The 14,319-nt window shown below is 40.9% G+C and overlaps 1 protein-coding gene across 9 annotated transcripts in view; it reads left to right on the plus strand.

The window, feature by feature from the left end:
• Positions 1–14,319, plus strand: part of TNK2 (tyrosine kinase non receptor 2) — a 325,816-nt gene that overhangs the window by 248,169 nt on the left and 63,328 nt on the right. For all 9 annotated transcript variants that reach the window (XM_073626447.1, XM_073626446.1, XM_073626448.1 and 6 more), the window contains 3 exons: positions 4,320–4,526; positions 7,228–7,380; positions 10,341–10,618. In XM_073626447.1, the coding sequence (XP_073482548.1) occupies positions 4,320–4,526; positions 7,228–7,380; positions 10,341–10,618 (638 nt within the window). The remainder of the gene's footprint in view (positions 1–4,319; positions 4,527–7,227; positions 7,381–10,340; positions 10,619–14,319) is intronic.

Here is a 14,319-nt window from a genome sequence, read left to right on the forward strand (position 1 = left end):
ATAAGATAACAGAGGAGAGTTCAGGGGCAGCTGAAAAAAAAAACCCAACGTCTCCTAAACGTCCGTTTATCAGCAGCAGTGTACACGAAGCCTCTTTCTCACGGGGCGGATCAGTGATGATCCGCCCCGTGAACACCCGCTTGCTCAGCGGGGATCGCTCCGCCGATCCCCGCTGAGCAGGAAGATGACAGGTCCATCGCTGCACGCTGTGCAGCTACGGACCTGTCAGAGCGCCGCTCTCCCCTATGGGGGGATCGGATGATGACGGACCGTAGTGTCCGTCGTCACCCGATCCGATCCGAAAACGGATGGAAAAGTAGGTTTTTCCTCCGTTACACTTTTCGGATCGGAGCGGGGTCGGATGTCAGCGGACATGTCACCGCTGACATCCGACGCTCCATAGGGATGAATGTATGTCCGTTTTTCATCCGAAAATGGAAGGATGAAAAACGGACATACGGATCCCTTGTGTGAAAGAGGCCTAAGTATTGAGCTTATGGATCAGGATAACAGACAGGTAGTAAGCATTTTTAGAAGATGTGTTCTGTAGTGGCAGCCTTTTGTGGCACAAGTATATACTTTTTAGGATCTGTGTACGTTCCTATTGTTTACAAGTAAACATAACAATCATTTTATTTGTATGACATACAATTTATAACAGTGGTTATCAAGATAAAATGCACAGGGGACCCCAACTGCAGATCATAAAAGCTCCAAAGGGCCACACATAACATTCACTAAATGTAATACTACACAAAACTGTCAGAAACTGCAGACATGCTAGAGAAGATGGGCAGAGACTATATTCGAGACTGGAAACCTGCTGCAAAAGATAGTGAATGGGTTACAGATTATATGAGACTGCTAGAAATCTGTCATTCCAGCTTGGAGTCTGCAAAGGGCCACTCAGCAAGTAGAAAAAGGCCTCATGTGGACCTGGGCTACAGTTTGGGCCCCAGGTATTTACAGTTACTGTATAGCTGTTCACTATACAGTACACAGTTTGGGTATTCTATTAAAGCGGACCTTCAATCATTTTTTTCAACTTTCCATTTATTAAATCTTGTGCCCTTGTTGTTTTAACTTTGGATAGTAAAACATTTTTTTGCTGCCAGTAAATACCTTATACAGCCCACTTCCTCTTTCTTGTCTAGTCATTAGCCTAGGCTTACGACATCATGCACAGCTCTCTGTCTCACTCTCCTGAGAGTTTGCCAGGAAGGGAGGGATGAGTCATAAGAGGGCCAAAGAAAGCTGCAGAGCTGGAGGTGTGCCTCAGTGTGTCTGTGTAAATCCAGGAAGTGGACAGGCAGCACCTTCAGCTGCCCACAGTTAAAATAGCTGCAGCCAGACTTAGTGGAAGGAGATTTCTGCAGCATATTTGGCAAGTACAGAATCACAGTATATATAAAATAATATATACAAAGTGGTTGTAGGGAAGCTTCAGAATGGCAAAGATGTTTTTATTATGAATTGTGTGAGCAAACTGCAGTTCCACTTTAATAAGCATCAACACATATGTGAATTATTCTTTTTCTGATGGCAAATGTATGGTCACATCTTATTGTCACTACCTACATCATGGTTCCCAGTGAGGTTTGCAATGGGTAATATGTTATCTTTTAGCAATTTGTTCTTTTCAGCACATCACACAGACCTACATTGTTGGGTAGATTTACTAAAACTGGAGCACTCCAAATCTGGTGTAGCTGTGCATGGTAGCCTTCTAACTTCAGCTTGTTCAGTTAAGCTTTGACAATAAAAGCCTGAAGCTGATTGGTTTCTGTGCAGAGTTGCACCAGATTTAGCACTCTTCAGTTTTAGTAAATAAACCCCATTGTTTAGTAAGGCTTGATGTACTCATTCATAACAGAGTGTAGAATAAAAAAGGTTAATATTGCTGTCTTTGAAACTTTGCTTCAATCCACTGTCCTCCGTCTGCGGTGTTAGAATATTTGGGTCTGGCTTTACTCTGAAAATAGAACCCACCCACTCAGTATCACATGTCTATCCACTCTTCTTGCTGGACCGTGACTGGTGACACTCGCACTGTACAAGTGTCAGCAGTTGTCCCGGGATTTCCTTTCTAGGGGTCCTTCACTTAGGGGAGGATGGATTGACCCAGCTGCAGGCCTATCTGGCAGCGGAAGCTGCTAATCCCGGTTGAGAGATTTGCTGCACTTTTCCAGGAAATAAATCATGCTATCAGCATTGAATTTCTGTATGCCTGAAATACACATCTCTCAAGGGGACCCCTTCATGATACCAGTGCTATGTAACCTGCGGCCCCATCCTGACATCTGACTTTTTATTTTCTTATCTGTGGATTAAAGTGGATCTTATGACATTTCAAACAGCAAGGATGTACCATATTGCTGAGAAACAAACAGGCCTACAAATTGATTATGTACAAAGAGTGCTAAACTATAGCAACCAATAGGATTTCAGTGTATTGTCAGTAGACTATTTAAAAAAAGATCATATTTATACAGCAAGGCAAAGTACTGTGAAAAAAATTGATAAAACCTTAAGTGACCAATCAGAATTCATTTTTTTTTTCTGATTACATGCCATTGGTTGTTATAGTTTACTGCACATAATATATATATTCCTAAACAAAAGTTCTCAGTGGTATCTTGCAGTATTAGTTGGTGTTTATTTAATCAAGAAGCACAATATACATTCTGAATCATGCAAACACCTTAACAAGCATTAGTGCGCTATGCGACATTGCATGTGATTCGTACCGCACTGCTGTGCAAATCGCATGCAATGTCTGTGCGATGCGAATTGAGCTATACACATTGCATTCGGACTAAAGTCGTGTAGAACCCTATTTTTGGTCCGCACCAGAATCGGATCGCATGGGTGTGAACCCCCATGCGATCCAATTCATGTCCGAATTGACAGTTCGCACTGCGATATGCGAACCGATCTGGGGGTGTCATTAACTTTCTATTGATACTCCCAGGGGTTCACATATGGTAGTGTGAACTGCCTGCGTGTCGGGTGCGATGTGGGAACCCGCAGGATTTGCAGGGCTTCCCGCATCGCACCAATGTGAACCGAGCTTAGGCCCACCCTATACCCACAGGTGATCCAGAGGAAGGCATAAACCATGGCCCAATTTGTTCCAGTAGGAGTAAATTAATTACCGTACTTCCCACTTCCCCAGAAGGCAATTGGATATTCCCTGGATCACCAATTCCTGGTGTTATAACCTATAATGTTCATATCCTGATATTTATTTGTATATTTAGGAAATAATCCAGGCCTTTTTCAAAAGCAATCTACTGAGCTGGCCACAACTAGTTCTTGAGGGAGTCTATTCCACATTTTCACAGCTCTTACTGTGAAGAAGCCTTTCTTTATGTGGAGGTTAAATCTCTTTTTCTGCATATGTAAGGAGTGTCTTCTGTAATGACCTGAAAGTGAATAACTGTACACCAAATTCACTATAGAGAGCACCCTATGTATTTATACATGGTAATCCTATCCCCCCTTAATCGCCTGTTATTAAGAGAGAATAATAAATACATTTAAGCCAATCTTTCCTCATAGCTGAGCTCCTCCATGCCACTTATCATTTTGGTTGCCCATTTTGAGAACTGGTTCACAAAACTGAACTGCATATTGCCGATGAGGTCTTCCTAATGATTTGTACAAGGGCAAAATGATATCTCTCTCTGGAGTCTTTACCTCTTTTAATACAAGAAACTATTTTGCTGCTTTAGAAACTGCAGCTTGCATGGCATTCTATTATTAAGTCTATGATCTACCAGAGCATCCAAATTCTTCTTAACTACTGACTCTCCTAGCTGTTCTCCTCCTAAAATGTATGATGCATGAATGTTTTTAGCCCCTAAAAGAATAACTTTACACTCAGAAACAGTAAGAGTTATTAAACCCAATAGCAAACCTTTCTTATACTGCAACGCACCAATTCTTAGATATGATGGCTGCATTCGTTTTCTCTTTTATTTTAACCTGGTGATCCTGCCAGCAGGTATGTTGTTTTTTCAACAGCTTTCCTGCAGAGGTAGCAGTTAGAGAGGTGGATAAATCATTTACCACTGAAAGGGGTTCTTACAATGATCAGCTTTTATTTATTTATGTAAAACCTTTATCCAAAAAGGAAAAATAAACTTTTTCTGCAACAACTTAAAACGTGTTAGCTGGAGTTTGCTGTTGTAGTCCTGTAATTTGCTTATTATTGTATGCTTTGATGTTCTTTCCATCTACCTTTTTGACACTGTTCTGGAATAGGATGTGTAACATATTTAGCTAGTAGATAAATGTAATTGTTTTTCTTGCAACAGGTATTCAGTGGGAAGAGACCAGACTCAGAATTTTCTCCTCTGCCTCAAAATACATTTAGAAAACCTCCCAGCCCTCCACCTTCTGAAGGTCAGCAGGCCCTGACCTGTCTTATTAGTGAAAAGGACATTTCTCTCTTTGAGAAGCTCGGAGATGGGTCTTTTGGTGTTGTTAGAAGAGGAGAGTGGAACACCCCTAGTGGTAAAATGGTAAGTTTACAACTTTGTTCAAAGAGCTATGATACATTTCCATTTAGAGAAACGCAGTATACCTACTGCAGAAGCTTATTTTTTATTTCAAAATTTGTAGTCAGAAACATTTTTAACCTCCCTGGCGGTATGATTATTTCGGATTTTAGGTGCTGAAAGCGGTACAATTATTTTGCATGGAAATTTGGCGTTTTATATTGTAGGTCTGTAATTCTTAACAATAACACACTTAAATCTGTCCAAACAAGAGTCTAGTAGATATCCCGGGTATGATAAAGTTTGAAACACAAAAACATAAATTATAATATAATAAAAAAATAAAAATAAATAGTAATAAAATTAATTTCCACACGATTCACTATCGCTCAATTCTGCAAGTGTTCTAATTTATTATCGCTGTTTTCTAGCTGATCTAAAGCCATTTTTGACGTAAAGGGACACTTTTTGGTTGCTATGGACAATCTCCAGTTTCCAGGGAGAAAGAACAGTATATGCAATATAAAACTGCATGCAGGGCATGGGCCAAAGCACTGGGGACAAAGGGGATGTGAAATCATTTCATACAGTACTGTAATCTGTAAGATTACAGTACTGTATGTGTTATGTTTTTACACTTTTTTTGAATTTGCCGCCAGGCTCCGCCCCCGTGCGTCGCGCCGCTCGCAGGGAACGGAGCCTGGCACGGAGAGGCTTCGGAGGAGGACGGAGCCCACGGACACTGCGGGTGACATCGCAGGATCCCGGGGACAAGGTAAGTAAGGAGGCACCAGGATCCTGCGATGTAATCCCAAGTGTGGCTTGGGGTTACTGCTAATGGTCCTGAATTTTAACCCCGAGCCACACTCGGGAAAACCGCCAGGGAGGCTACCAAATGTAGTCTTAGGCCGGCCATACCCAGAACGAATTTCTTCCCTGTAACCACGGGTCAGTGTTGATGGGGGAATCCCTCCCGCCGATCCATTGTATTTTCCCAGGAGAGGCATTGGGAAATCTGCCACCGCTGAGAGAAGACAGTAATTATCAGTAGCGGCTATACCAGCCACTACCAATAATCGCATGTAAGATCTGGCAGGCTGGTTATATCCAAGTTGATTGATAAACTTGGGTACATTCAGCCTGCCCATACATGATTCGAATCCCAGTCGTTTATGGTCGGCCTTACTATGTGGTATACTGGTATATAAAAAATAGATTGCTGATTTTTTTTTTAAAATCTTATTAAATCCTCTTTAAAGTGGTAGTAAACTGCTGATTTTTTTAAATCCTGCATTAATGTGCTTGTATGCATCGCATACTAGTACATTATGTGAAACTTACCTTAAAACTAAGCCCTCCAGCGGCCCCCTGTCACTGCTGCCAGGGCTTCCATCTTCACCCGGTCTTCTTTCCGGGTTGGCAGGCTCTGGTCCTTTGATTGGATTAGCCGCGATGACGTCACGCGTGCAACAGCCGCTATTCACGGCACAGGGCTCGGGCTTTGAAGGAACGGCACAGTATGCTGTTCCTTCAGAGTGCATACACCGGTGACATTACTGCTGACTTCACAAGTAAATATCTCCTAAACTGTGCATGTTTAGGCGATATTTATTGTACCTATAGGTAAAAAACATTCATGGGAGTTTACTCTCACTTTAAAACGGACCTACAGTCATTTTTTCAACTTTCCATCTATTAAATCCTCTGCCCTTGTGAAACATTTTTTTTCTGGCAGTAAACACCTCATACAGCCCACTTCCTGTTTCTTGTCTGGTCATTAGCCAAGGCTTATGACATCATGCACAGCTCTCTCTCCCTCACTCTTGTGAGAGTTTGCCAGGAAGGGAGGGGGGTGAGTCATAAGAGGGCCAATGAAAGCTGCAGGGCTGCAGAGCTGGAGGTGTGCCTCTGTGTGTCTGTGTAAATCCAGGAAGTGAACAGGCAGCAGCTTCAGCTGCCCACAGTTAAAATGGATGCTGCCAGACTTAGTAGAGGGAGATTTCTGCAGCATATTTGTCAAGTACAGAATCACAGTATATATAAAATATGCAAAGTGGTTGGAGGGAAGCTTCAGAATGGCAAAGGATTTTATTACAAATTATGTGAGCAGACTGCAGTTCCCCATTAATTATCCATGTAATGTAGTTAGCCTCCCACACACAATGCACCGGTCTAACTCTCCAGTGGACTAACATGCCCCCTCCAGTGCTCTTGATACCTGAACATCACTGCTGATTGGAGCAGCGTTCAGGAGGAGGAGTATGGATCACTGGAACCCAGCATCTGCTTTGCGTATAAGAGTATTGGCCCAGCTGTCCTACATGCTGCCAGCACAGAGTAGATGAATCCTTGCTGCAGTACTTAGCAGTTCAGAAAAAGTAATACAGGCTAAATGCAGCCAGGAAACTAGCATTTGCAGAAACAGACTAACATTGACAGTCTCATATTTCTCAAATGACAGGTGTACTTCAAAAATTGTTGTTATGAATACCTATCCATTACAAATACGTTACAAATATTTGATGGCAAGCACTTCAGTGTCTGTATGTCATTTCTGAAAAGTTTTTCTACTTTAACTTGTACATTTTGGATAGACTTGACAATTTTCATAAACTTTTTCTTTCTTTTACATTAGATGGTTTTGTGTAAGTGGTATTTGATATTGTTCTGAAAATCTGCACTCGAAACATTGCGCTAATGACATTTTCTGTGTCTTTCTACCAAGTTTAATGTTGCAGTTAAGTGCTTGAAGACGGATGTTCTTACACAGCCAGATGCCCTAGATGATTTTATCAGAGAAGTCAATGCAATGCACTCCCTGGACCACGTCAATCTCATTAGACTATATGGAGTGGTCCTTACACATCCTATGAAAATGGTATGATGGAGTAAAGCATTATTATAATGTGATATAGACCTATGCTTGTTTATTATTATTATATAGGATTTATTTAGCGCCAACAGTTTGCACATCGCTTTACAATGTGTGGGCAAACAGTACAGTTACAATACAATTCAATACAGGAGGAATCACAGAGGTCCCTGCTTGTTAGAGCTTACAATCTAGAAGGGAGGGTAAAATGAAACAAAAGGTAATAGCTGTGGGGGATGAGTTGATGGAGAAAATGAAAATACAGTTGTTAGGTGTGGGTAGGATAGACTTCTATGAAGAGTAGGGTTTTCAGGGATCATCTCAAAGCTAATAGAGTAGGAGATCATTGGACAGATTGGGGTAAGGAGTTCCATAGGATTGGAGAGGCTCTGGAAAAGTCCTGGAGGTGACGAAAGAGCTAGAGAGCAGGAGGACTTGAGAGGAACGAACAGAACGAGTAGGTTGGTATTTTGGGACAAGGCTAGTGATGTAGCTGAGGGCTAAGTTGTAGATGGCTTTGTGTTTAGACTTATGCTGGCCATACACTATACGAAAAATCGTCCAAACCCATTTTCGAAAAAAGAACGTTTGGCCGTGAGCGCAAACAATGGTGCCATCATGTAATGACCGATAAATCGTTCAGTGGACATAAATAAATAAATATTTTGTTCGTTTTTTTACATATACCTAGTGCAGACAGTTCGGACGGGAAACACATTAACCTTTCAATTTATCGTTCGTTCGACAGAAAATTTCCAAACTTGTCCTTCGTTTTATGCAGCTCAAAAACGTCTGAATGATTATTGATTTTGTGCCCATTAACTGGCCGAAAAACGTGCGAACGGTCTAAATGACTGAATTTCGGCCCATTTTTCGTATGGTGTATGGCCAGCATAATAGTATGTTCTTTTGGTTTTATACCATGCACAAAACATTTGTACAATTGTTTGTAACTGTATAGGTAATTATTATATTACTACTGAAAACTGTCAATAGTTTGCTAAATAATCTTCAGGTTTTAGTTAAAGTTAAACTATAGGCAAAACTTTTTTTTAGTTTTAGATGTCCCATTGCGGAGATTTATCTTCACTTCTTGTCCCCTAGCCAAACAGGAAGTGAGAGGAAATCCCTGCAAATTAAAAGGGATTCCATGGGGATCCCCAGGTCACCAGAACTAGTGTCCCCATTGGAAGATTTCACCTCTATTACTTTTCTGGGAACAACCCAAAATTTGGGGTTTTCTTTTACTTTCAATGATAATGGTAAACAGGACAAACGGAGAGGGTGAATCTCACTAACGAGGGCACAGACAGCAATAAAACCTTATGCTCTGTGCACACGACCGGTTTTCCCGTCGGAATAAACTCTGAAGGTTTTTCCGACCGAATTCTGCTCAAGCTGTCTTGCCTACACACAGTCACACCAAATTCCGACCGTCCAGAACATGGTGACGTACAACACATAGGACGGGACTAGAAAAAGGAAGTTCAATAGCCAGTAGCCAATAGCTTACGTCTCGTACTTGCTTCAGAGCATGCGTCGTTTTTGGTACGTCGGAACAGCATACAGACGAGTAGTTTTCCCGATAGGAATTGGTTCCGTCTGAAAAATTTAGAACATGTTCTCTTTCTAGGTTCATCAGAATTTTTGACGTACAAAGTCAGATGGGGCATACACACGATCGGAATATACGTCAGACTTTTTCTGTCGGACATTCCGCTCGTGTGTACACGGCATAACAAGTGTTCTAATACCTCGCCACTCTAGCCAAAACAAAAAAAAAAGTTTAGCCTTTAGTTCTACTTTAAGAAGATATTTAGTTATCTTCTGAGCTGTGAAATACATTATAAATATATATACACACTTGAGAATGTTGCAGCATTCATACATAGAATTGAAAGTGTCATAAGTTACTGTTTCATGTCAACCTACTCTTAAGCAACACAACATCTGCACATATAAACATCTTCTTGCCTGGATGCTATCTCTTACACAACTCTCCATTTTAATTTCCACTCCCTGTTTTGTACTGCCACTCCCATCCCTATATGAACCAGTTATCTAGTTGACATCAGAGGCTATTTCCTGCTTTAAGTGTTGACAGACTTGCTTTTGTGCAACCAGACCAGTTTTCTTATCAAACTAGGTACTTCTAAAAGGCCTAGCCTGACCTGCACATTTCTGAACACAGGTTGCAGTATGCATCCTTAGCAGAACAGTTTCTAATTATTAGGCATAAAAGCCAAAAAAATACAAAAGACTCCCCCACCTGACCTCCAGATAAAACATCTTTTATAACTTTGGATAGAGTGGGAAAGGCTTAGAACCTCAGTTAATGTCCTTGGCAGGATTCGTTTTCATTATTTAATGGAGAACATTAAAAGAAATGTCTAAATTTTATAAAAAAGACAATATTTTACAGTTGTCAATGTGACAGGAATATAGGGGAAATCCTTCAGTGGGAACACATGTTCCAGTGACAGCTGTCAAAAGTGGATTTTCCCTTTCTTTTTGGAGATTTGTACTTTTTTATGTCACATCTCTGATAAATGAAGGGAAATCTCTTTGATGGGAGACACATAGAGCCATATAATCTGACCAAGAACCAGATCTTATCCTTCCCTATTCTATCCAAAATAAAAAAAATCTTTGCCTGAAGTTAAGATTCAACTGGTATTGGTATAGTTTCATAGTTCAAAGTTTTTAGGACCTGTTTGGTTTTAAGTTATCAACTGTAAGGGGTGATAAGGAATGCATAGTGGGAAATACTGTATTTATTTATACAGATCTGTATGTGACTGGTCAAGGCTAAACAAGAGATAATTGTTAAGGAAACCGTAAAAAAGATTTTGGTGCAAACATTGATATTTGTAAAAATTTTCACAGCTCGGTCTCCTAGTTATAGAAGAACCTGAAAACCTACAGTTTACTGTAGCACCTATGAAATTATTGCTTATCTCATACAGGTGACAGAGCTTGCTCCACTGGGATCTCTGCTGGACCGCTTGCGTAAGAACCTGGGTCATTTCCTCATCTCCACTCTATGTCATTATGCTATCCAGATTGCTAATGGCATGGCCTATCTAGAATCGAAGCGTTTCATCCACCGAGACCTTGCAGCCAGGAACATCTTACTCTCCTCTAATGACCTGGTTAAGATTGGGGACTTTGGACTTATGAGAGCATTGCCAAAAAATGATGATCACTATGTCATGCAGGAACATCGCAAGGTGCCCTTTGCTTGGTAAGCATTTAGCAAAAATCTGTAAAAAAAATTAAGCCCAAAATAATTTTTACAACAATTTTGTTTATATGCAACTAAACTGTAATTAGGGGCAATAAAGTGACCTTAAATATAAATATATATCCCCACGCCACACAAACTTCACAAATAGTTTTACCCCAAAAATCAGCTGCTTCATCCAACATAGGTTGAAAAAAAGACACAAGTCTATCTAGTTCAACCTATAAAATCATACAATCCCATATACACAATCCTATACCCACAGTTGATCCAGAGGAAGGCGAAAAACCCCAGCAAAGCATGATCCAGTTTGCTACAGCAGGGAAAAATATTCCTCCCTTCCTTTCGGATTTTCCCTGGATCTACTTTACCTATAAATGATATATATATATACACAGCAGGGACAGAAAGTATTCAGACCCCCTTAAATTTTTCCCTCTTTGTTATATTGCAGCCATTTGCTGATATCATTTAAGTTCATTTTTTTCCTCATTAATGTACACACAGCATCCCATATTGACAGAAAAACACAGAATTGTTGACATTTTTGCAGATTTATTAAAAAAGAAAAAATGAAATATCACATGGTCCTAAGTATTCAGACCTTTTGCTGTGATACTCATATATTTAACTCAGTTGCTGTCCATTTCTTTTGATCATCCTCGAGATGGTTCTACACCTTCATTTAAGTCCGGCTGTGTTTGATTATACTGATTGGACTTGATTAGGAAAGCCACACACCTGTCTATATAAAACCTTACAGCTCACAGTGCATGTCAGCGCAAATGAGAATCATGAGGTCAAAGGAACTGCCTGAAGAGCTCAGAGACAGAATTGTGGCAAGGCACAGATCTGGCCAAGGTTACAAAAAAATCTCTGCTGCACTTAAGGTTCCTAAGAGCACAGTGGCCTTCATAATCCTTAAATGGAAGATGTTTGGGACGACCAGAACCCTTCCTAGAGCTGGCTGTCCGGCCAAACTGAGCTATCGGAGAAGAGCCTTGGTGAGAGAGGTAAAGAAGAACCCAAAGATCACTGTGGCTGAGCTCCAGAGATGCAGTCGGGTGATGGGAGAAAGTTGTAGAAGGTCAACCATCACTGCAGCCCTCCACCAGTCGGGGCTTTATGGCAGAGTGGCCCGACGGAAGCCTCTCCTCAAGGCACATGAAAGCCAGCATGGAGTTTGCTAAAAAACACCTAAAGGACTCCAAGATGGTGAGAATTAAGATTTTCTGGTCTGATGAGACCAAGATAGAACTTTTTGGCCTTAATTCTAAGTGGTATGTGTGGAGAAAACCAGGCACTACTCATCATCTGTCCAATACAGTCCCAACAGTGAAGCATGGTGGTGGCAGCATCATGCTGTGGGGGTGTTTTTCAGCTGCAGGGGCAGGATGACTCGTTGCAATTGAGGGAAAGATGAATGCGGCCAAGTACAGGGATATCCTGGATGAAAACCTTCTCCAGAGTGCTCAGGTCCTCAGACTGGGCCAAAGGTTTACCTTCCAACAAGACAATGACCCTAAGCACACAGCTAAAATAATGAAGGAGTGGCTTCACAACAACTCCGTGACTGTTCTTGAATGGCCCAGCCAGAGCCCTGACTTAAACCCAATTGAGCATCTCTGGAGAGACCTAAAAATGGCTGTCCACCAACGTTTACCATCCAACCTGACAGAACTGGAGAGGATCTGCAAGGAGGAATGGCAGAGGATCCCCAAATCCAGGTGTGAAAAACTTGTTGCATCTTTTCCAAAAAGACTCATGGCTGTATTAGATCAAAAGGGTGCTTCTACTAAATGCTGAGCAAAGGGTCTGAATACATTTATTTAATTTATTTCATATATTTCAGTTTTTCTTTTTTAATAAATCTGCAAAAATGTCATAAATTCTGTGTTTTTCTGTCAATATGGGGTGCTGTGTGTACATTAATGAGGGAAAAAATGTAGTTAAATGATTTTAGCAAATGCCTGCAATATAACAAAGAGTGAAAAATTTAAGGGGGTCTGAATACTTTCCGTCACCACATATATATAAACCCCCAGTGAACTTACATACAGTATATATGTGCTAAGACTAAGTAGAGGTGCCATTATAAGGAATGTGCCACCTGTGATCTTGTATTGCTGGAAATCATCCTGCTAAACGGGGAAACTTCTAAACTTCTAAAAAAAAACAAACCAATTTTGCCTGTTTTGAAAGAGAGAGGCAAATGGGAGTGGGGAGTGTAAGTGAGACTCCCATTGTTGGTAGAGGCGTTCATGTGTGTCGGGTGTGTTAAGTTTATAATGATTAAAGCCTGGTACACACAATGAGAATATTGGATGAATGATCGTCTTTTTTTTTTTTTTTTTTTTGCATGCTAGTCTTATATCGACAATGAAGAGGTTACTAAAGTTACAAAAATTCTCATACGACAGAATACAACTTCGGAAGTGATGTAATGTGTTGTATGGTATTGTAATGCATTCTTTTGTTTCTGAGCATGCGTGGTCTTGGTCTTCACAGGAATACTGAGCTGATTACACAAAAATCATAGGAGAATAAACAACAGAAGACACTCACATGAGTGTAGACGGGTAGGCCCCACACCCCATAAAGTGCATGAAAAAATACGAAAACCCCCTATCGGGGCTTTAAAGCAGCCAATGAAGTGCAATATAAGTACTTGAAAAAATTCAATTTTATTGGTACAAAAAGTATAAATAGCATATTAAAAAGGACACTGAAAATGAGTACTGACTATTAGAGTCAGGACATGAACTGGATATGGCGTACAATTGCAGCGGACAAAGCATACAATTAAAACCAATGCAAGACACAATGTGCCAAAGGACAACCAACGTTTTCACGGGTGTTGAATCCTTAAAAGTTAGATAACAACAGACAATGCCTATAAACTAAGGGCAATATACAATACGGTGTATGTGGAACAAAGAAGGTTGTATGTGTGAAGACTGACGCGTTTCGACCCTTCCCGGGTCTTCTTCAGAGGATGGTTGTCCACTGTAAAAAGGTCAACATGCATCAAACATAGCATCAAACTCAACAATACCAATCCTATACATGTATACCAAGTAATGTGGCTGCCTGGGCCGCATAATTACCTATTGCAGGATTTATGACGTTATAAGGTCAGTTCTAACATTGTAGAGTGTTTAGGGCGGTGCGATTTCTCCTCTGCTCCCTTGTCTCCCCCGTGTCGGACCAGCTCCCAAGGGAGCGGGTGGTGGATCGAATGTATCTTGGGAGGGATCACGTCTACCAGCCCCCCATATAGGAGAGGGAAGGGAAGGGAGGGGCAACAGGCAATCCAAACTGCACCCGGATAGGTTCACGTTAATGCTAAAAATATAAAATTAAAAAAATAAATGAAGAGCGAGGGGTCAGTTGGTTCGTCCACATAGATTGGGAAATTCCCCAACTATGGAGTTCTATAGGATTGATGGATTATAAATCCATGGGTGTGCAGAAGGACGTTGCTAGAAAAGAGAAAAGAAAAAAAGGAAAGAAAAAAAGGAAAAGAGGGGAAGTGGGAAAAAAAAGAAGGGGGGGGGGGGAGGGAGAGAATAAAGCATGTAGAAGAGAGGGTGAAAAATGTGTGAGTGAAACAAGAATGAACTAGAGAAAAGCAAATGCCCTGCTGCCAATCAATACCCATGCAACATAGGGATGTGTGAGAAAAACGCTAGGGTAGAGGT

This window comes from Aquarana catesbeiana, linkage group LG04, assembly GCF_042186555.1.
Source record: "Aquarana catesbeiana isolate 2022-GZ linkage group LG04, ASM4218655v1, whole genome shotgun sequence".
NCBI classification, from domain to species: domain Eukaryota; kingdom Metazoa; phylum Chordata; class Amphibia; order Anura; family Ranidae; genus Aquarana; species Aquarana catesbeiana.